The 23,268-nt window shown below is 41.6% G+C and overlaps 2 protein-coding genes across 2 annotated transcripts in view; one reads left to right on the top strand and one right to left on the bottom strand.

The window, feature by feature from the left end:
* SNX24 (sorting nexin 24) overlaps window positions 1–3,692 on the top strand; it is an 83,525-nt gene extending 79,833 nt beyond the window's left edge. Inside the window, exon 7 of the mRNA XM_050330218.1 lies at window positions 2,845–3,692. Within this exon, the coding sequence (XP_050186175.1) occupies window positions 2,845–2,915 (71 nt within the window). The 3' untranslated portion in view covers window positions 2,916–3,692. The remainder of the gene's footprint in view (window positions 1–2,844) is intronic.
* A 2,218-nt stretch (window positions 3,693–5,910) lies between these two features.
* PPIC (peptidylprolyl isomerase C) lies at window positions 5,911–14,563 on the bottom strand. Its single transcript, XM_050330217.1, has 5 exons — window positions 14,412–14,563; window positions 10,212–10,325; window positions 9,648–9,741; window positions 7,820–8,004; window positions 5,911–6,478 (listed from the first exon to the last, which is right to left on the bottom strand). The coding sequence occupies exons 1-5, from the start codon at window positions 14,517–14,519 to the stop codon at window positions 6,350–6,352; spliced, it is 630 nt and encodes a 209-aa protein (XP_050186174.1). The 5' UTR covers window positions 14,520–14,563; the 3' UTR covers window positions 5,911–6,349.
* Between the last annotated feature and the right edge of the window lie 8,705 nt (window positions 14,564–23,268).

The raw sequence follows: 23,268 nt of genomic DNA, 5'->3' as shown, positions 1-23,268 counted from the left end.
TCCTCCTAATTGCATATTTGATTCCCTGAGAACAGGTATACTTGATTCCTTGAGAACATCATTTAATTCCCTATCATTCTGAAGAGATAAAATGGATTTCATATACAGTTATCCTGAAAAAGTGCGATGGTACTTAATATTTCCAGTGCACCTGTTAACATTTTGCTGTAAGACTTCTGTTCAGGATTTTGCAGTTCTGTGATGGTATTTATCTTCCTTCCATAACATGTACTCCGAGGAAGGCTAAGCTTCCTCTTTTTGAAATCATGAGGAACTTAATTTTGTAATTCATTTTGTAACTATTCTTTTAAGTAGTGTTTTTCTTGGATTAAGATAAAAGCTTCTTCTAATGTGCAAGATGTTTAAACACTAAGTTGGCCTCATTAATGACATCTGAAACAATGGACATTTCTGACTTTTGCCAAGGCATTTTCTGGCCTTGAATCAAAATATTTAGAATTTTATATGGCAGGTGAATATTTTTTGTGTTTGAAAACCCTAAAACATCAAATTCATTTGCAAGTCATTTTTTAACATATTGAATTAAAACACAAATTAGAAAGTGAGTTGTGGTTTAAAAAAGGAGGAAGAAAACCAAATTTTAAGTCTAGAGGCTCTACTAGTTGACTTAAGTCTAGTTAGAAAAAAACAGTTTTTACATGACTATCATTGCCTTTAATTCTTCTTGTTTTTAGTTTGCAGCACAGAGAAAATATAGATGAGCTTTCTAAAATTTTCCCTCTCAGATCAGTTCTTACTTTCACAGATTCTGATTCCCTTGTAAAAACAGCCAAGGTTGTTCAATCTATGACCAAAAGTAAGTGTCTATTAACAAATAACTATTTGTTGTATGTTTTCTTAGAAGAAGGTGAACAGTTTTTTCAATCAGAAGTCTTTCCTGGATACAAGAATGCCTCTGTTAACATATTTCCATAGATTAGGAAATAGTGTGAGTTTTAAACAAAATAAATAGCTCTTTCTGGAAAATAATACTCAAAGAATACTTTTTACCCTCTCATTGCACTGTTACTTGTCTTTGTAAAATATAGTCTTGCCATTATGCTGATGACCAAGCTTTAAGGGCTGTTGAGTTGTGAAACAACTTTCCAAAAATAAGATTCACGGTTACAAACCTCATTGATTTCCAGATTCCCTTTTTCATGATGTATCTGACAGTCTGGGAGCACATCACTTTTTGTGTAAGGGTATGGGGAGAAAAATAAAGGAAAAACCTAGTCTGCAAATTGAAGATGATACCTCAGGAGCTTTAAAAAAATTGAATCTGAGATTTACTGTCACTTGTTTGAAAGTTGTTCTGATGATTCTTTAAGCCATGCAAATATCACAGATCTGCAAGACTGTGCTTTGATGTATTTATATGTTTAACTTGAACTGATGTGCCTGATTTTTTTAAGCAGCACAGAATCACAATAACTATAATGTTGCAAAGGTGTATAATTTTTTAAATCAATCTTTATTTTCCTATGTATACTGTATGTTATAGAAGAACCAATAAAAACTGATTTCTGGAACTGCAGCCTTTACTTTAGAAAGAAAGCATCAGATTGCCTTTACAAGTGTATTTTTAATACCATTTGTGACAACTGCATAGGGTTATTCTTCCAGGGTAATTTAGGACAGCTGAACTTGCAGGATTTGAGGAAACAGTATTGGATTCAAAATATTAACAAGTCATTTGACTTACTATGAGAAACTGGGGAGAATTATGTGTGTATTGTTTACAGTGGAGGTTACAGTTCATTAAAACATCCTAAAATATCTGTTTGTAACATCTGTAATATTCTGGAATCACCTCATTAATACCAATGAAATAACACATTTAAGCTAATAAGGATTTTTTTTTGTAAATAAAGTCCAAAGCTACTCTTTGCTCAGTATTTTTACCTCCAAAATTGGAGGTCAAACCTAATTCCCATCCACATTAGTTGATCTAATATATTTAGTATCTAATGATTCTTTGTGAATTTCCGGTCACCTGATAGTTGAAGATTTGGTTAGTGTGGAAAGTTCTGTATCAGAAATAGTCTATTCTTAGAGGCAAACCTATTTTCCTAGTGTACTAGCAATTTTAAGGTTGTAAGATATGATCAGAAATTCTTACTATTAATGCCTGGTCATTTAAGTAATCTCTTCATTAAAAACTCAGGTGCATTTCAAAAATCTTTTCACTTCAGTAATATACATCCTGCCATTCCTCTGCTTGGATCTATTACTTTGTTCTATCAGGTAATTCATGTCAAATTGAACATGAAAATTAACTGCCTGTTTCCTCTGCATCTGTGATAACAAAATAGTGGGGATTTTTTTCCTTCAAATATTATAGGATGAGTTTTTGTAATATGACATTTTATGTTGATTGGACAACCTGAGAATTTCCTGCCTCAAATAATCATCTCTGTCTTCTCAGCTTAAACATTGCTGTAAACCACAATCAAAAAACAGCTTTGAAGTATTCCCAGTAGCAATCTTGAAATTTCTTCAAGTATATTGAGATTTTGTTAGAAATTGAATTGCCAGTGTAATCCATCTTCCTTGTGAGAAAAGATTCAGATAAAGAGCTGGAGTCTAGCAGCATTAAGTATTAGAACATCCCTTTAAATCAATAAGCTACAAATCTGGCAGCGCATTCATGCAATGCCCAGTGCTACCCTAAAGTGGCTTTAGTGCTGAAACAGCATTACTAATAGCACATCCCAACATGGATAAACATTAACCTGAAGTGTAGGAGGCCTTACCTAGTTAAGTTCCACAAAAACATTTATATTATACTGATATGGATAAGAAAGTAAGTTTATTTCATTTTTCTTTTTCTTTTTTTTTCAGATGACTTTCCAAACGTAGTTATAGATGGCATTCTACATGGAATATTTTATCCTCATTTACTACCGAGGTAGAAGTGATGTGTGGGGAGAAGAAGCTGAAGCAAGTCTCTGAGTCACATTTAATAGAATTAACAAGAGTAAAATTCTGTGATGTGAAAATTATGCTCAGAAGCAAGAGGCACAACCTCAGAATAATTTCATGCATTGTATCTTTTTAAATAAAATCACTGTCATTACAGTTGCTGCTTTTAAAAAAATAGATCTGGAAACAACAGTATTGAAGTTATTTATACCTTATATATATTGACATGCTCTAACTATTTAACACTAAATGTTCTAAGTCATACACTGAATTGTGCTAACCTTTGAAAAGTTTTACTAATTATTTCTATAATTTTTATCAAAGCAAACACTAAACCTTTTTGCACCAGAATTTTTCCCAACGCATTACCCATGGCTGGCACTGGATGGATTAAAAGCACTGAAGAGAGTGTGTGAGGAATTGGAAAACATGCTTTCACATTCTGAAACACATGGCACTCTCTGAGGAAATTTTCTAGATTTCAGTTGAAGTTATTTTACTTACCAGGAACTTTCATGTGGCATTTATGAATCTCCCTCCAGTTACAGCATCTAACCCATGTGTATGTTTACTCTCAACATCAACTTGCAGACTGTATTCCATATCTTAACATTTTATATGTCACAGAGCATACAACTCTGTGGTAAGGTAAAGCAAGAATATGACTAAGATTATGATCAAACTAAAACTGATACATATGTTCAGATTTAACTGGAAATTTGTATGTGTACTACTGGACATAACAAATTAAATTACTAGGATATGAATGTACTGCTTTGGTGTCTTTTTTGTGTTTTTCTGTTGAAGCAAAACATTTCTCTGAGCTGCTGCCACCAGAAATGGGTCTCACAGATGTCTCCATGAGAAGTATGAGAAAATACCTCTGTGTGTGCTCATTTAAAGCTCTTAGCACCACACCATCTGAACATGCTAGGCTTACAGAAGTGTTATGTCGTGGCAAAAACAATTCAGTGTAATTGAACAGCCAGTTAGTCACTGAGCTCATCAGTGGAAGGAGTGTTGCACAAAAGCAGCAAGGGCAAAGCTAAGCACAAACAGGAGGGTTGTCTCCTCAGACTACTAAATATGTTTGGAAGCCACCTGGGGAGAGTGAAAAGCTGGCACTTGGGAGAGTAGGCCTGTGACTACATGTCACACTGCAGCACTTGATCAGGTAGCAGAACTCTATGCTGTCCGCAGGATCAACCTCCAGGAAAGCTTTCAGCTACTAGCAGAAAGCTGTTTGGGCAAGGGAGTCTGAGGCATTCCTGCTCCTACTTCCTAACCCTGCTTCCCAGTGCTCCTTTTCAGAGAATTTTACTTTAAACAGTTAGTAGAAAGAAAAATTATCATGGGTAAAAGGGAAGTCTTGATTGCCTAGCACTAGGCAAATTTAGAGGCCCTCACCAAGTTCTCCTCTAGGTGTTTTTAAAGAGGACAGTGATCCTTTCACAGGTCTCTGAAAAGAAGTGTCAGTATTTACCCTCAGGAGAGGCCTCAGAGCAGTGGATGATGAACCAGGAACATCCCTGTAACTGCAAATTACATGTCAGGAGGACGTGGGGTAAATCCCTGCCAGTAGTTTCCCATTTCCTTGCAGGTGGAATGTCAGCAGGTACAACTCTGTGCTGTAGCTCCTATGCTGCACCACTCAAGGTCTGGATACCTCACATGGACTCCAGGACACGCTTCAGGAAACTAGTCACTGCAAAGAGGAGTGGTGTGCTGTCGCGGTCGAGGCGGGAAGGCGACATGGGTTTCAGGATACCCGTAGCTTTTTTATTGCAACAGTGCAGCTACCTTTATAATGGCCAGTCTTCACGAGTGAAGATCCGGGGAAGGTCTTTACACCTTCCAGCCTGCGCATTGGATTTTTTAGGTGAGACACAGTGTGCGCGGAACTGAGCCCACCCTTTAATCCTAAGGTTCATCTGCCGGGGCCAAGCGAGCTTGGACAGTGGCAGCGAGGTCCTCAGGACGTAGGTGGGTTGCCTTTAAGGGCTAATGAGCTCCACCTACCCGGGAGTGGCCCTGACCGGGAAACGAACCCGGGCCTCGGCAGTGACAGCGCTGCGCCTTTACCACTAGACCACCAGGGGCTCCAGCTACCTTTATACAGTTCTGGGGTGACACATGTACACACAGCATTGGTTTACCACTTCATAACAACTCATGATTGGACATACAGCCACATGTCCTAACACAATAGGCTGACATTCCTCACAGGAAACCCACTGTGTCACAGTCCCCACTGTGGTTAATCCTCTGCCAGGTGTAAGAAGTTCCATCTGCAGTATCTCAGTTTACTGAGAGCCCAGAACCAGCTGGGCTCCCCAACAGTGTGCTGCCTTCTGCACAGATGGATGCGTCCTTCATGAAATTTGGCAGCAGCTCTTCTGTGTCAAGTTCTAAAACACTGTCAACTCGGAGAAAAAAAAACCCATCTCTGTCCTGTAGAGTACTATGTAACTCATTAAAGAACTTCACTGACACAGGTGTCTCAAAGTGTTACCTTACACTAACCTTGTTTAAAAGCTGCCAGTTAAGTTGTCAGCTTAAAAGTTACTTAAAAAGCATCACAAATATAATAACCCTAAAGTTGCATCTCTGACCTACAGCAAAACTTTAAAAAAAAAGCACTTAAGCTTTGGAATAAGTAACATCAGCTAGGTTACAAAACTGACTGTGCTATAAAACAAGAACTCCTCTGTTTTCATCAGTTTCTAACTGATTATGTTACTCAATAACAGAAAAGCTGCTCTTTTCTTGATTACGGGATGGTATCTGAATACTCTGGTTCTTCAAAAGACAGCAGGGACTTTAAGATTAACAGGGACATGTTAAGATTAGGTAAATTTACCATCCCTACTCTAACCTTATAACTATTTCCTCCAGAGTGGAACCCCCTGCATATTTTGCAGAGTCAGCTAAGATGAGAAAAAAGATCTTGGGGTGGGGGGAGGAAGAAAAAATGAATTTCAAGTATTTATTTGAAATCAAAGTTTATTTATTCAAAACACTTCTGTATTTTACTTTTTTTTTAACTTTTAAAAATGCTGGTACTGTTACAGAACATATTTTCAGTTGAAAAGACGGAAACAAATATTGCTAAAATTTCCAAACAAAACAAAAGATTGTATTTTAAGCCTTGAGAAAACAGAATTACTGCTATACTTTTTCATGAAAGACTTTTTCTGCAAGATCTAGAATTTAGTGGGATATGTCTTGAATTTCAAAGAGTGACAGCTCCATCAAGTTGTTATAGAAATAGTCTTACCTTTTATGTATTCAGCAAATGCTAAGTACTGCCTAAATATAGCCTCATATGTTTTGAAGAGAAAACTCAGTGGATAGTGGAAATTCAGTCAAAAACAGGTGTTAAAGAAAAGTGATTAGGTTTTACTTCTCTTTCTGACTGTTGGTCTCACCAGTCACCTACTTCAACTACAAATGGTTCCTTTACAGCTATTTTGCCACTGTTCACAATCACACAGTCTTGAAGGGGCCGGTCATGTTCATCTGTCTGCTGGAGTTCGATGGAGTGCACCACAGACTGTTAAACAAAAACAAACAAACAAATAGAAGAGTTCAGTTTAGCCAAGGAAACTCCAGTGGCTGAAGGCTTGTACCACATAAACAACTAAGTGCTCACAGCATTGATGTTTATTAACCAACTTATGAACAAGGACCTTTACCCTGTTGAATTCCCACAGGCTTTTTTTCCCCCACATTAACAGTTATGCCACTCCACAACTCAAACACAGTCAGCAGGGAAGGCTCTTTGCCCTCTAGAAAAGCTTTGAGCCAACAAAAGCATTATGAAGGGGCAAGTGCAAATTTAGGTTCAGAAGGCCCACCTAGCACATACAGGGTTCTGTCTGTAGCCTTTGAGCAGAAAGTGAGTCCAGAGATCAGAAAGGATAATCTAACTGTAAGGATGATTTCTAACTGTACAGCATAACTGTGCTTCCAGAAATCTGGTTACTGCTTTTACCTTTAGCATATGACACATACATACAGATTTTAAGCATGTTACCATGCCACCAACATTTTTAAAGGACAAAATTCAGTTAGGTATATTGACTACCCAGCTTTGGATATTTGTCCATCAATCTGACTAAAGTAAAATTTAGTCTAAGTCTCTCCTCAAAAATTTGCAGCTACTACTGTAAGTCATGAAAATTGAATTCAATGTGAATGTGGGAGAGGGGGACAAGTGTTATGATGAGATTTTCAGATTCCTCAAAGAACTGTTCTGTCCAGGAGCTCATTTTCCCCATTAATTTCAAAACTCTGATTAAAAAGGAGTAATTTAAAAGGAAAATCTGACTAATATATTCAGTTGAAAGTACCATTTTTAAACTTAAAATTCTATCTGGCCTTTCATCAGTTTTGCAGCTGTGTACAGTTTCAGAGAATTAACTAAATTTTTTTTCTTTTTAAACAGCTCTGAATATATGTGTTTTTATACTTTATATTCATATGCTTCTAAAAACCCTAACAGTTAAAGTGTTACCCATAGCTAACACATCAGATTTTAGCTTGTAGAAATACAATTATTTCATGGCTAACAGTGTTAGTGAAAGGAGGACCTGAACTTACTCCATTTGTAATCTGTAAAGGTGTCATTGTGGATTTCAGTGGCTAGTGGTCCGAAACAAGGGCTGTGAAAGCCAAAAACATGATTAAAGTTTCCATTTCTGCAGTTAGCATTTGGTTTCAGTTCTAAATTATCCAGCTGGAGCTCTTCACAATAATTTTCTACCACGTATGTATTAGATGAACACTCAAAAGCTTTGAACCACAATTGTGTAAGTTACGGTAGTACAGATACAACATGGCAGAATTTGTCCAGATTTTTTTTGTATTAACCTTGCCACTACTTTCAACTTACCATTCCATCAAGGACTTTGCCAAATACTACATGTTTTCCATCTAACCAGGAAGGCTTTGTCACACTGATGAAGAACTGGGATCCATTGGTGTCTGGGCCAGAATTAGCCATGCTAACCCATCCAATTCCGTAGTGTTTGAGCTTGAAGTTCTCATCTGGAAACTTTTCTCCATAGATGCTTCTTCCTATGACAAAAAATAAGCAAGCAAACTTTAAAAAAAAAAAAAGGCCAAACAACAATCAAAAAGCCTTTTTTGTTCAAAAACGGGAAAAACAAAGTATAAATTCAGGACTACAGCAACATCACTGTTCCATCATCAGTGGATAACTGAAACTAATTTGCTTGTAAAGAAAAAAAGGTAAGCTAAACCACCCCATATAAGGAGAGAATAGCTAAAGCTGATGATGCTTTATACTTTCAATTTAACAAGCAAGCTGAGTATCTTCAGTGCTTACAGACACCACTGAAAATTTGTATACTTCATCCTGTTCAACAAATTTAAATTACATAATTACGGCCAGTAATATTATGGCTGCCATGTTTTGAGACAATTTTAGTATTTATCCCTTTTCCTCCTAACAAGAAGTTGCCTCAGACTCGTTTAGAAACATAGGAAGACCAGATGGAAGTTAAACTAAAATACTTGGTGTGGCTTCGTACAACCACGACATAAAGATTTTGATGTTTCTATAATAGGTTAGAAGAGAAAACACTTCAGTCATGTTTAAAACACCATCACTTTGAAAAGAGAAGGCTGCCTGCCTCATTCTTTAGTTGTGCAGTACCTAGCATAATGGGGACACTGCTTCCAACACCATCAAATACTGTCCCGGTGAACTGCATTAGCAGGAAAATAAACACTGCCTATCTTTTATGCTAAAACTGTGTCTTTGGTATTTTAGTCTTCCCCATTGCTGGCTGCAAGGAAGAGGAATGTTTTTTATCCATTCTACCCCAGCAGGGAAATCACTGTACTGTATGCAGACAGTTCAACTCATAGCACATGAATAATGTGCATGAAAAGGAAGAGAAGAAATCCGAAGCCAGAGTGCATGCAATGCAAGAGATGCTGAGCTAGGATTGGTCTCCTCAGTGGACTGAACTGGTCTCCTGGAGGCTCAGGAGGGAGAATTGACACGCATAGCCAGGACTCATACCACCAGTGAGTTTGTGGTTTCAATTCTGGTAAGAGAAAAAAAGGAGAGGGCATGACCCTCGTTTTCTAATTTTTCTCTCCCTATGTTGAAATTCCCTCTTACAGCACATTTCAGAAGGTTCCTCAGACCTGGCTGAGCTGAGGGCAGTGAGGACAGCCTCCTCCTTCCCTACCTGCCTTCCCTCTACGCGCTTTCACTGTTTCACCACGGATTAGATTTCTGCTGGATGACTTGGACTGGTTCTTGTATACATGCAACCAGGGAGTGCCTCGGGGAAGGAGCGCTGTCACAAAGCCAGAGCAGGGGAAGGGTGGAGACATCCATCTTTTGGAGACCGTAAGTTGTAGGAGCAGCTCAGCTGGTCACGTGGCTCCAGCCCAGCACGCAAAGCCATGCTTCTTGAAGGGGGACAAGTCACAGAGAGAAAAGAGCTATCTGCAAAAATTGAGGACAAAGGAAGAGCTACACACACTTATAATCAGATAATCCCAATAGCTGCATCTTATGTTCCAAGATGCTTGGAAAAGTACTAAATGCTCTAAAACAAAGGTGGGGTGGGTTTTTTTAATTTATGTGAGCTGAAAGAATGAAGGAATATACTGTTTTGCCCGTCTTTTCAGCAGACATTCGAACAAAAAAAAGGGAACCTGGAAGATACTGAGCATGTTACCTCCCGATCCATCTCCTGCTGTAAAGTCTCCTCCTTGAATCATGAAGTCTTTGATCACACGATGGAATTTACTTCCTTTGTATCCATATCCTCTCTAAGAAAATGAAATAATTCTTTAAATGAATACAACATCCAGTTCTTACAGTGCATATGGAAATACACAAGTTGTGAATGGCTAGATTTCATAGAATATGCCAGCAGTGGACATAATACTGGCAAGAAACACATTAAACTGAGGTGCAGGTGGATGCAGCTGGACCGCACTGCCACAGAGCAGGTATTACATTGTCTTTACTTGACTGGTATCTGACCACAGTAACTTTACATGCTAGATCTGCAAGGCAGGGACAGATGGAGATGGTGATATCCAACATATCATAATTACGTCTTGTGAACCAAGGACCTGGGAGGACACACATTAGTGCATAGCCTTGGAGGTGGCACTCTTGCACAGTCTCCAGTGAAATAAGATCAACAGTTCACAACTGAAACAGGATTATACACACATTGCCTTCCCAATCCAAAAATAACTGAGTACACAGTGGAAGAAAACCACAAACGTACTTCTCCAGTTGCCAACGCAATGAAGTTTTCCACGGTCTTTGGGACAACTTTTCCAAACAATCCAATTACAATTCTGCCCACATCTTTGTCTCCAATCTTCACATCAAAGAACACCTAAATGTTTTTGTGAAGAGAACAAAAGTGATACAAATGTGAGTGCAACAAACGACCAAGCTTTTCAAAGCACCAGGTGGTAAGGAACTACTTCTGCCTGTTCTGTATTAATAGTATCCTCTGATTCCTAAGGATGCTGTTTGAGAAGAATCCTTTCAGAGCCACCAAAATCAGATTATGCAGAAAACTTTTTGAGAACTGGTGACTCTATGTTTTGATTCTTACTGCTTTTAAGGTTTGGTGGGACTGCTTTATCACCAGTTCAAAGGTAGTGTTGAAGATTCTTCACAGACATGCATGTCTTTAAAGCTGTATGGAAAAGATGAAATATGAAAGTAAGGAAGAACAGTGATGATATTCCTGTGTGGTGAAAAATAACGAGGAATTATAGTACTGACACTCCCCACAAATGATAGTTTGCTACCCACTCCTAATCTTCATTCATCTCCTGTATGTGAATAAGCCTAAATTTCTTTAAATTGGCAAACAGTGGAAAGAAAATCCTATGGCTCAAGCAAGCCATCGCTTTCCTAAATATGAATTTCAAACCTGACAGAGAAATAACCAGGCCAAATTATTCAGCTGAATGCCTAAAAGCTTCAATGTATATGTTGCTGAAAAGCAAGCTCAGAAAGGCAAATGAGTTATAAGGCATTTTAATATAATTCAGCATCTGTGAATGCATATTTGAATGTGCAAGAATGTTCCAATAATTACTGAAAACAGGAACAGCTGTCAGGAAATGAGGCATTTTGAAGTTCTGAAAAAGTTACATAAAGGCTATTACAACTTCTAGGAAACAGCAATGTGTATTCCTATGATGTGGTATTTGCTGTTCCTTGTGGCACTCAACCAAGTATTACTTGTCTGCAATGCTAAAAAATTAGTCCAATAATGATAATAAATGACCACAGTCTCTCCAACGTGAATGCCTCTTTCACGCTCTCCTACTAAACATTTCTACCGTTTCTTGATCTTCCATGTGGTTTTGACTGTTGAACTTTTGGCTAACGCTACAAAAGCACTAAAAAGAAAATAAAATTCTTTTTGATACACCTCATTCATTTCCTTGGCACTTGGCACTGAATAACATACTCCTTAGATATGTGGTTCCTAAAGTACTAACAGCACACTTTCACTAACTTTTTAACATTTTTACAAACAAACCTCTCTGAATTTTGCTGCCAGGGTTATCTAGGTAAGGGATATTGCCTGCCTGCATTTTCTAAATGCAGCCTATTATGTCTGAAAATGTTGTTCTGGTAGGACTGCCTGAAATATATAAGCAGATATGTAAGTATCACAACTGAGGCTACCAGATGATCACCCCAGGTATCAGTAACATCTGCACTTTCACAGAGCAGACGGAGACAAGTCCGTCACATGTTGTAAGCCCAGCTCAACAGAAAGCATCCCACGTGGCATTGCTGCTCGCCTAAGCAGCAAACACAATACTTCCAAAAAGCATTGCTTCAGCTTATTTGATAACAAGCATTTGATAACAAACAGCAAGTTCCAGGCCTCCTGTTATAGCACACCACAAACCTGCTTTACACACTCGGCGATTTTTTGAAATTTACGCGCTTTTTAATTACACACCACATTATGTGTCCGTGCGTATTTCTGGCCACAAAATCAAGTACAGAAGCATCTGGTAGTCCTACAAACTATTTCTGCCTAGAAAAGCCATGGTCTCTTAAGCGCACTTCCTCAAGTTCTCTGAAAAGTCAATAAGCACACAGACACTAGTGAGCTGGTCAACACAGCACTTTCAAATCTCAAAAAACAGCTGACCAGATTCTTCACCAAAAACTCCAAAAGGAAATAAACACAAATTTTCAGTCTTGTTAATATTTATATAAATATTAAAATATTTAATATAATATTAAATATAAATATTTAATCTTATTTACAATTTGTTTGTTAGGAATTTCAAGACTGAAATGAAAAAAGAATGCACCAGTAAGGGTGGCTGGTTCTCATTAACATATTCATATATAACTTACACAAGATGGTATACATCCAACTGAAAAAAATGGACTAGAGTATTCAATTATTCAGGGGGAAAAAATAAAAGGCTGTGAAAGGAAAATCTCATGATTCTTACAGACCAGGTAATATAATGACAAATGAACTCCTGATAAATGCAGTAATATTCTATATGGTATACAGCCACAACAAGGGGTCCAAAATCAGCTACCAGTCAAAAACAACATCTGGAGTCACCTTGAGCAGTTTAATAAAAAATTTAGCTTGTGAAGGTCAGAGAAGAATGTTAGAAATAATGAAAAATGGATACAGACAGCAGATGAGCATAATTACACCATGGCATACATCTGTACTGTGCGTTCATACCCTGAGTGCTGCATCTAATTCTGCTTCTCTACTGCAGAATGATAAAACCAACCTAAAAGAATGTAGAAAAATGAGCCAAAGAGATGCCCAAAAGATATGGAATACCTTTTATATGAAGAAAGATGGGACATGCAAGATGGAAGATAAGAAACTGGTGTGATTTGATGAGCTTTGTAAATTTACCACTGCCTAAGACAAGGAAAATTGGCAGCTGGGATTCTTGATGTGCCACAACAATCAAAAAAGGACATAAAATTATATCCCAGGAAGGTCTGTTGTCCCAGGTGTAGACAACAATGGCAGTGAAGTTCAGAGTCAAAGGCACAGTCCGTGACTTAGGAAGCTGAGGCCATGCCAGAGGAAACAGCTCTGCCCCTGTCCTGCCCTGTTACATTTTCGTGGCTGCAGGTGTCATTGGGAGCACAGTCTCGAGTCTAGGTGGAAAGGTACTTATGGGCAAAAACACGTAATCCTTGCTTTGTCCAAAGTTGGATGAGACATCCCATCTCCTGCACCAAGCAAAGATTTATTGGAAAGAGATGCTGGCGTGTTGCAATAACAGGTGCATCCCCACGTTGCTGGCAGGCACCACAGCCCATCTCCTGTCATTATCTGCAGGATAATCTGCGATTATCTGCGATGGACATGTGTGCCGCTAGGGCACAGCCTTGTCCTGCCAAGAAGGAGCCTCACCAACGCCCTGCCCAGGGCTCTGCTGGCAGCACACTCCAAGCCCATCGCCAGCAGGAATGTCAAGGGAGCAGGAAATGGGGCAATAAAGTCTCAGCTCTCAACACCAAGCGTTTCACAGAATGGGTCAGGTTGGAAGAGAGCACAGTGGGTCATCTGGTCCAAGCTCCCCACTCAAGCAGTGCCATCCCAAAGCACATGGCACAAGATTGTGTCTAGATGGTTCCTGAATATCTCCATTGAAGGAGGCTCCACAACCTCTCTGGGCAATCTGTTCCAGTGCAGCCCCACAGTAAAGTTCTTTTTCATATCCAAGTGGAACTTCCTGTGCACCCGTTTCTGCCTTCATCCTATTGCTTGGCACCACCGAGAAGAGCCTGGCTCCATCCTCTTGACATCCCCCCCCAGATACTTAAGGACACTGATGAGATCCCTCTAAGCCATCTCCTATAGAGGCTGAACAGGACCAGCTTCCTCAGCCGTTCCTTTTAAGAGAGATGCTCTAGTCCCTTGATCAATTTCGTGATCTCTGCTGGACCCGCTCGAGGAGTTTCAGCAAAGAGGGCAGGGAGGAGGGAAATCGCCCCACTGCACACCCGAGCCCCAGCAGGTTACAGCCCCTGCCTGAGGCAGCCTGGCACAGCCAGCAGCCCCGAACTGCCCCCGGCAGCAGCAGCGGCTGCAGCAGCGCTGGTGGGGGAAGGAATGTGGAGGTTTCCATTCCTGCAAGATAGAGGGAGGCTTCGCTAGCCCGAACTCCGCGATGTGCCAGCACCCACGGAAAGGCGGCGTGCCCAGAGGGGCTAAAAAAAAATAAACAACGAAAAAAAACCCAACCCTTACAAAACAATAAAGTTACGGCGCTCGTTCAAGACCACCCCAAACCCTCCGTGCCCGGGGTGCGGCGCGGCACGGAGGGAGCCGGCGCCGGACCGGCCGTGGGAGAGGGGCGGTCGCCACCCAGCCCGGCACGGGCAGCGGCCGCGGGGACACCCCCGGCGTGGGGGCCCCGACCGATCCCGGCGTCCGGGCGAGAGTCACCTTGGCTGTCACGCTGGGTCCCCTCCTCCTGAAGGCCTGCGCCGCCGGGGCCAGGAGGCACAGACAGGCCGCGGCGCCGATCAGCGCCGCCGGCGCCCCGCGGGCCATGGCGATGGGCGAGCGCTGAGGCGCCTGCGCCCGGCACGGCCCCGCCCGGCCCGGAGAAGGGGGGCCCGGGGGCGGACACGCGGCAGAGTTAGCCGTGACACAGCCCGGGGAGCCTCCAAACACGCGGCAGGACCGTCCCAGGGGAGCCACCGACCACCCGGCAGCACCGTCCCGGGGGAGCCACCGACCACCCGGCAGCACCGTCCCGGGGGAGCCACCGACCACCCGGCGGGAGAGTTCACCCATCCCGGGGGAGCCACCGACCATTCGGGTGACCCTTCTACTCAGCCATAGTGGCACCTCACCTGGAGTGCTGTGCCCAGGTCTGGGCTCCTCAGTACAAGAGAGACGTGGAGCTTCTGGAGTGGGTCTAGCAAAGGGCAACAAGGATGATAAGGGGACTGGAACATCTCTCTTACAAGGAAAGGCTGAGAGAGCTGGGCCTGTTAGCCTCGAAAAGGGATGACTGAAAGGGGGCCTCATCAATGTCTTTGAGTATCTGTAGGGGAGTGCTAAGAAGATGAAGCCAGGCTTTTTCAGTGGTGTCAAGCAATAGCACAAGAGACAAAGAGCACAGGAATATGAATATGAAAAAGAACTTCTTTACTATGTGGGTGACCACACACTGGAACAGGTTGCCCAGAGAAGTTGTAGAGTCTCCCTCACAGGAGATATTCAAGAACCATCTGGATGCAAATCCTGTGCCATGTGCTCTAGGATGACCTTGCTTAAGCAGGGAGCTTGGACCGGGTGCCCTGCTATAGTCCCTTGCAACTTGACACATTCTGTGATTCTGTGATTTTAGTCTTTGGTGTATTTAATGTGCTGAGTAGAAACAGGAGCCTGTGAGGCACTTGTAATGCTTCTGGGTTCATTTGTGTTAGTGGTGGAGGTGCACTGCTTTGGATCCACGTCAGCATCCCTGGCTTTGAACAATAAGCAGCAGTATACTAATGAAATTCATCAAACACAAACGTCTCTCCCAAGCCGTTACCTACCAAGATGGGGAGGAGGGATCCCAGTCTAGCAAATTGTCTTTGACCTGCTACTTTCTCTGTTCAAAAATCGTTTGCATTCATGACCTGTCTCATGACCTGCAGTCCTTAGAAATTTTGCAAACTGTAGCGTACCCTGAAATTCTGTGGCCTCTCAAATGCCATTATATTAAAGAGAGGTTATGTATACTGATATACTGCAAGCAGAAAGCTGGCAGTGGTTTATGTAAACACAGTCGGGATTAAACCCAGCAGCACTGTGTTTCTGGGTGTATGGCACAGCATCTGCACAGAGCATTTGGTGCTGATTGCAAAGCTAGCCCAGAGCTCAGGTGCACTGCCCAAGGGAGAATTGCTCTACACCACGGGGTGTACACTGCCATTGCTGCTGAACCTCTGACCTTGAGTATGTACCTCAGTTCACAAGGAGTAGACACGATAGCTGACACAGTTTTGGTGCTGGGAAAGGACCAGACCAGTGTCAGGGTTCTGCCTAGCCTGTAGACTCGGTGTTAGAAAGGCGGTAGGCAGTGGCTGAGAGTTAAGTTCCCCTTGACGCGCGCACCTAAGAAGAGGCAGACATAACAGAGGTGAACACTTGAACAGCCAGGGCTGATCTAACTTTCTTGGGACAAAATGGTGGGTTTTACAGGGCTATGGGAAGAAGGCTCTGGAAACAGGGCGGAGATTGGGCGGAGCATGCAAATCCACTAACAGTGATACGGTAAGGGTACATGAATAAACATGACTAGGTGGTAACAAGGGAGGAGTTAACCAGGGAGAACATCATTGGTCAGTACCTCATGGTACACTGACCTATCAGGAACTGTCTCCATGCCTGTCAGGCAGAAAGTCCATGATGGGAGACAAAAAAAAAGGAGTCAACCTACCAATAGGTTTTAGAACTTTAACACGGTTGCCACAACAAAGTCTTTAAACACTGGTGTTGTTGTTTTCAGTGGCGGTGTTGTCAATGCTAGTTTTCCATTCATCAAAACACTCTTCTCTTTTCCCTTCATCTTTCCATGCCACAAATGCGTTTTCCATCTCCTCATAAACTACGTCAGCTCCAACATCTCCTCCTTTCTTGTTTTTTAAAAAACTGAAAAAACACGCTTGGAAATAATTTGTTTTAGAGTTGAAGAAAAATATGTAAAAGACGCAGAAAGACATACTAAAAGTATTTGTTTTAACCAATTGGGAAGGGAAGGTAAACGTAAACCATCAAAAATATCGGAAGAATAGAAGTTCGAAGGCACTTTTGCTGCACTAAACAAATTTTTTAACCCAGAAATAGTATAGAAAGCATAGTGTTGAGAAGATGGGGCAGGATTAGAAAGATTAAAACAACAGAAATTGTTAATCTCTTGGCAACCATGGATTTGGGTTAGTAGAAAGAAATCTACAGCTGCTCAATAGTTTAAGGACATTCCTGCAATCAGGGATTTCTCAGCCAAATCATGGAGGGTAATACTAATAGAATAAGTTTTTCCTGTAATTGGGCATTTTATACGTTCTAGAGCATTGAGATTTTGTACCGAATCTATGTTCAGGGGAATTGGGATTTGGGGATTACACCTTGTGGAATTCAGTATTTCTGTAATTAATGTGGGAGGTGGATGGTGAGTGGAAATAAATTTAGCTGAATTGAAAAATGTTAACATCCCTATGGTACACGGTCCTCCCAAAGGTAAAGTTGGGACTCCGGACCAAGCCCGGTCTCCACAGATTAAAAACTGTTCCTTCGGGAGGCGTAAAGGTTCCTTAACATAATCCGTGTAAAGAATAGAGATTTCGTTGCACCATAAGGATGCATTTCTATAAACAGAAGAAAATGGTGTGATTTGATGTTTTTCTGTGTACACAGAGGGTCGTTTTTTGAACATTAAACCATTTGTCAGCTTTTACAGTTCCTAGGATATTTATCTCTGAAGGTTCAGAATTTCTGCTTATAAATGTTCGTAAGAATTGTAGGGTATGTTCTCTTATGGGTATGCCAATTAAACTTGTTTTTAGGGGATCATTAACATTTGAAGTGGGTAAACAGAGAAGGTTAGTATCAAGTTTTTCAGTTAGTTTTACCCAAACATTCCCTTGCCTGGACACAGTCCAAGGCATGGGATTTTTCAACTGTTGTGCACAAGCTGGAGGGATGATGATGGTAATGATGATGATGAGGATGAAAACCCACGATGGAAGGTTTTTCAATAGGCATCTGGAGGAGGATAAGTCGTAGACTGCAAAGAGGAAGATGGAAGTGGTGGTCCATGGCGGTAGGTCTTCTAGCAGTCGTTCATAGGTGAGGAAGGTGACAGTGATGAGGATGACGAAGATGAAGACTTGGATGGTAGGACAGGATCGTTGTAGATCTTTATTCTTTTTGAAGGGACCCATAACGGACCTGCGTCTGATAAAAGGCAAGCGTGTCCCTTCCCCAAGTGATTAGAGGGAAGGGACCTTTCTGTCGCAGTCTTGCTTTCTGGGAAGGGAGCAGACCAGCGACAGGGGTTCTTGCAGGCTGCTTTGTGAGTGGTTGTGGTAGGCAGCAGCAAGGGCTTTCAGGTTAGGTTCACACGTGCTGTGACCCGCAAGGAAGACACAGAGACGGTGTGAACACCTAGGAAGCCAAGGCTGATCCGTTTATTGAACAAAATGGAGGGCTTTTTATACCCTCGGGGAGAGAACACTCTGGAAAGGGGGAAGTACCTAGGCGGAGCATGCAAATCCACTACAATCTATTGGATAACGGGGAATACATAAACATAACTGGGTGTCAACTGGGGAGGAGAGAACTTGGGGTAACTTGATTGGACAGTACCTCATGGTACACCGACCAATGGGGTGAGTGTTGCCAAGCCTGACAGGGCTTATCGGCTAGGGGGGAGAAGAAGGGAAAATGGAGGATTGGCAACCTAACATTAGGTTTGAATGTAAAACACGAGCTACTGCATGACAGTCCATGAGGCAGATTTCAAGGTCCCATTTCCATGTTGTCTCTTTGCACTTTCCAGGCATCAAAGTTGGTGTTGTTTTCTCTGTTCCTCTTCCATTCATCCATGCTCTCGTAGAGCCCGTCGCCAACATCTCCTCCTTTTTTGTTTTGTAATTTTGCAGGGAAAACCCGCTTAATAACAGAATCTTTTATGTAGGAGAGGGAGTAGGTAAAAGCTGATGATAAGCATATGAGGAATATTTGCTTGAACCAATTCGGTAGGAAAGGAATTTTTATGCTTTCAAAAATATCTTTAGAATAGAAATTGGTGGGTACTTTAGCTGCGGTGAGTAGATTCTTTAATTCCATGATACTATAGTAGGCGTATTTAGTCGAATTTGGGTAATTTTGGAAATTCAGGCAACACAAATTTGGTTTTTCAGAACATCCAATGGTATGAGAAAGCATAAAATGGTCTATAGCAGCACGATAATTTGGAGAAATATGAGAAAAGACAGAAGAGTCTAAAGTAATGTTTTGTAAGGCGATACTTACGGGGTCGATATGCTTCACTAATGCCCAGTTGGGTTGATTTCTAAAAGTAAGGTTATCTAATTGGCTTAAGAGATTAAAATTTTGTATCAGATTAATTGATGTGAGAGAGATAATTTCTGTTTTCAGGTTTAGGGGATCAGGATTTTCATTTACTCTTTTGGGTGTCGATGGGGTAGCCGGATCGAGAAGTACCAATCTGCCAATCATGCATGGGCCTCCCTGAGGAAGAGATGGAATTCCTGCCCATGCTCTATCACCGCAGACTAAAAATATCCCTTTAGGAAAGCCTTTTGGTTCAGGATAGTAATGGGATTTCATATCAGTTCGGAAGTTCGGGTTTTCGCACCATGAAGATGCATTACGATAGAATGATGAATCCGGGGTAAGTATGTGTTTAATTTTTTCAGTGGATTTGTAGAAGTTGAAGCCAAGTTTGGTTTTAAATGAACCTAAAATTCTCAGTTCTTGGGGTTCCAAATCCATTTTGGAGGTGAAGTAGTAATTATTAAACAGGTTTTGAACTTTAGAACTATCTGATATGGCAATTACATGTGATTTGAGTGGGTCATCAGTGTTATGGTTTGTGAGACAGAGTTTGTCTGATTTTATAGCATCAGCAAGCCTCACCCACACGTTGCCTCTTAAAGGTGATCCCGCAGGTGATATGGGAGGAGGTTGGGGAACAGGACGTTGTGAAGTCGGAGAGATGATCACAATGGTGAGGAGAGGAAGGCGTAGGGCCAAGGAAGACTTTTATCCGTCGAGATGGTATCCATTTGATTCCTGTATCTGTTGAAATACAAGCATATCCCTTTCCCCATGTTACTAAGGGGAAAGGGCCTTCCCATTTTTCAGTTTCCAAATTTTTACAGAGAACCTGAGGTTTTTCTGAAATCATGTTGGGAGATCCGGAGAAATGTTTTTGAATCGGAGTGAGATCCCCGTCATGGCGATTTAAAAAATTTAGAATGTATTGAGCTTTGGCCAGCTTCTCCTGTGGGGTAAGGGAATTGGTACTTTTCTCTTGTTTTTTAAGCATATTTTTTAAGGTGTGGTGAGCACGTTCCACTGTCGCTTGCCCTGTAGGATTGTGAGGGATGCCAGTGGTGTGTTTGATGCCCCATTCTTGAAAAAAGGTTTGGGTGCCTGAAGACCCATATGCAGGACCATTATCTGTTTTAATTTGATGAGGCACTCCCATGTGGGCAAAAGCCATTAAGAAGTGTTTCTTAACATCGCGAGTTTTTTCCCCAGAATGCGCAGATGCTACTAGCAATTTGGAAAAAGTGTCAATTGAAACATAAACATATTTTAATCTGCCAAATTGGGGGATGTGAGTAACATCCGTCTGCCAGATTTGGAGAGGTTCCAACCCTCAGGGGTTGACCCTTATAGGTCGGAGAGGGGTTATTTTCTGGCAATCAGGGCAAGCTCTGATTATTTCTTTGGCCTGATTCCGGGTTATTTTGAATTGGTTTTGGAGGGATTTCGCATTCTGATGAAGAAAATCGTGGGAAGTGCGTGCCTGCTCCAATAGGTTGGGGACAACAGACACACCTGCCAGAAGATCGCCTTGGAGATTTCCTTCCGCTATAGGACTAGGGAGAGTGGAATGTGAGCGGATATGAGTGATGTAGAAGGCGTGCTCTCTCTGTCCAATCAGTGTAATTAGAGACCGAAACAATGAAAAGAGTTGTTTGTTAGCCAGATTTTTTAGGTAGGAGTGTTCCGCTCTTTGTACAACTCCTACCATGTAAGCCGAATCACTAACAATATTTAGGGCTTGATTGGAAAAAAGGGTGAATGTTTTGACAACAGCTGAGAGTTCGACAATTTGTGAAGAGCCAGTAGTAACGTGACAGTCATGATGCCATTTGTCATCGATTTTCCATGTTACTACAGCTTTACCCGTACGTCCTGAGCCGTCTGTGAAGACTGTAATGGCATCAGGAATTGGTGTTAGAGATTGGGTAAATTTGAGTGTGATAGGGATAAATTTGAGTTTTTGTAAGATTTTCTGTCCTGGAATTGTAAATTTGATTTGACCTTTGAAATTTTGGATCGCCAATTGGAAATCTAAGGAGAGAACTAACATCTGCTTGAAACGTTCCGAAGACAGGGGGATAAAGATAGTGTAAGGATCCCCACCCGACATTTCCCAACATCGTATTCTTGCTTTAAATATTAATTTACCAAGTGATTCTGGGAGGACCACTATAGTCTTGTTAAAACAATGAGGTAGAAAAAACCGCTCCCAAATCAGGAAGTCATCAAAGTTATTCGTAATTTGACCCAAAACCGCGAGCGGTTGTTTGGGACCAAACAGGATAATAATCACGGGGGGAATACCAACAAGTTTGCGATTTGTTTGCATGTCAGAAATTTTGCACTCAACGATCTTCAAGGAGTCCAGTGCTTCCATTGTCATAGATCGAGGGGAGTTAAGGTCTGGGTTTCCTTGAAGTAAATCAAACAGGGGACTTAAATCATCTGTTGATATTCCCAATTGTGGTCTGATCCAATTTATATTTCCCAGAAGCTTTTGCAGGTCATTGAGTGTACGAATGTCATGGTCAATTTTAATTTTTTGGGGAGTAATAGAAGTATTGGAGACTTTCCATCCCAGGTAATGCCACGGAGAGTCCCACTGGATTTTCTCAGAAGAGATATAGAGGTGGAAGGTTTTTAAAGCAGCTACGGTCGAATGTAAGGCCTGATTGACTTCCGTTTTAGATTGAGCACAAATTAAAATGTCATCCATGTAATGGTAAATGATGACAGATGGATTTTGGAGCCTAATTGGGTATAATATTTTGGATACATATAATTGACACAAAGTGGGCGAGTTTTTCATGCCCTGAGGTAAAACTTTCCACGTATACCTCTTATTGGACTCTCTGGCATTCCTGGATGGCACGGTAAAGGCGAATTTATCTATGTCATCTGGGTGTAAGGGAATCTGGAAAAAACAATCTTTGATATCGATAATTACTATTGGCCAATTTTGTGGAAGCATGGAGAGCACTGGCATTCCCAACTGTAGGGAACCCATAGGTTCCAAAATGTCATTTATCTTTCTCAAGTCATGTAATAATCGCCACTTGCCTGATGTTTTTTGGATGACAAAAATGGGGGAGTTCCAGGGACTGGTTGATGGGGCTATATGTCCTAACTCTAATTGTTCGTTTACTAACATTTCCAATTGATGCAGCTTTTCGTTCGGAAGGGGCCACTGGTCTACCCAGATAGGTTTTTGGGTAAGCCAATTGAGTTTGGGTAGCAGCTCCCTACCAGTGGCCGATGTTACAAATTTGTCTTAATTTTGGTGCCCCATTGAACCAGTATGTCTCTACCCCAAAGCGTAGTTGGTAAGGGTAGAATGAGGGGTTTGCAAGTGGCTGTGTTCAAGTCCGTATCGGTAAATGTTATAACATGCCTACTCTGTTGAGGTCTCTGAGAGCCTCGCACCCCAGACACATTTACAGTTGTTTCATCAATAGGCCAGGATTTTGGCCAATCTTTTGTAGCGATTATCGTAATGTCTGCTCCTGTGTCAAGTAAACCTCTGATTGAGATGGTTCCCAGAGGTGAAGAGATGTTGACTGTCATTAATGGCTGGGCATCCGTGAGTGTGGTAGTCCGGTTGACAATCTTGGTGGTGTCCTTTTGTCGATCCTGCTCTTGAGTCAGTTGAGTTAATTGAGACACAGGTATTAACGTCGCTACCGGTTCCTGTTGCATAATCTCTGCAGGTGGAAGAAGAACTCGGAGGGAAATAGTAAAGGTGTTAGTGTCACAGTTATTGATAAGTTCAGTTAGGGCTATAATACCCTTGGAAGAGGCTTCTTCGGTAGGTTGGACTAGATAACACTCTTCTTTGTTTAAAGCTTTGTCAGGTGTAGTGGTGATTGTGCACTCTTCCCCTGTCAAGGTGGTTGGTGAGGTAGAGGGATAAAGTGCAATGTACTGTATTGTCCTTAGTGGAGATTTGGCTCTGATTGGGTCCGTGTGAGGCATTTGTTGTCATCGCGCCCCTCTTGGCGCTCGGGAGAGAGTTTCCCTGGTCACTTTCCAGTTTTCTTTGTGGAGGTGGGGTGTTGAAGGTGACCTGTTTTCTGTATTGGGATTTAGGTGACTTTGGTGGAAGGGGGTCACCATTAACATCGGTCACGGATCTGCATAGAGAAGTCCAATGTTTTCCTTTCCCGCATCTTTGGCAGTTAAATCTTGGCAAATTTCTAGTAGGTATTGGTTGTGGGTGTTGATT

The sequence above is a fragment of the Myiozetetes cayanensis genome, unplaced genomic scaffold (genome assembly GCF_022539395.1).
Source record: "Myiozetetes cayanensis isolate MyiCay16 unplaced genomic scaffold, myiCay2020 scf4, whole genome shotgun sequence".
Lineage (NCBI taxonomy): Eukaryota > Metazoa > Chordata > Aves > Passeriformes > Tyrannidae > Myiozetetes > Myiozetetes cayanensis.
The sequence above is the reverse complement of the archived record's forward strand: the minus strand, read 5'-3'. Positions and strand labels throughout refer to the sequence as shown.

What these genes read in the sequence shown, in the direction of transcription:
- PPIC (XM_050330217.1), bottom strand. Translation starts at nt 14,519, where the DNA reads ATGGCCCGCGGGGCGCCGGCGGCGCTGATCGGCGCCGCGGCCTGTCTG. An exon ending in GACCCAGCGTGACAGCCAAG is followed by an intron (nt 10,326 to 14,411) that starts GTGACTCTCGCC and finishes AAAAACATTTAG; the next exon opens with GTGTTCTTTGATGTGAAGAT. An exon ending in AGCAGGAGATGGATCGGGAG is followed by an intron (nt 8,005 to 9,647) that starts GTAACATGCTCA and finishes TTTTTGTCATAG; the next exon opens with GAAGAAGCATCTATGGAGAA.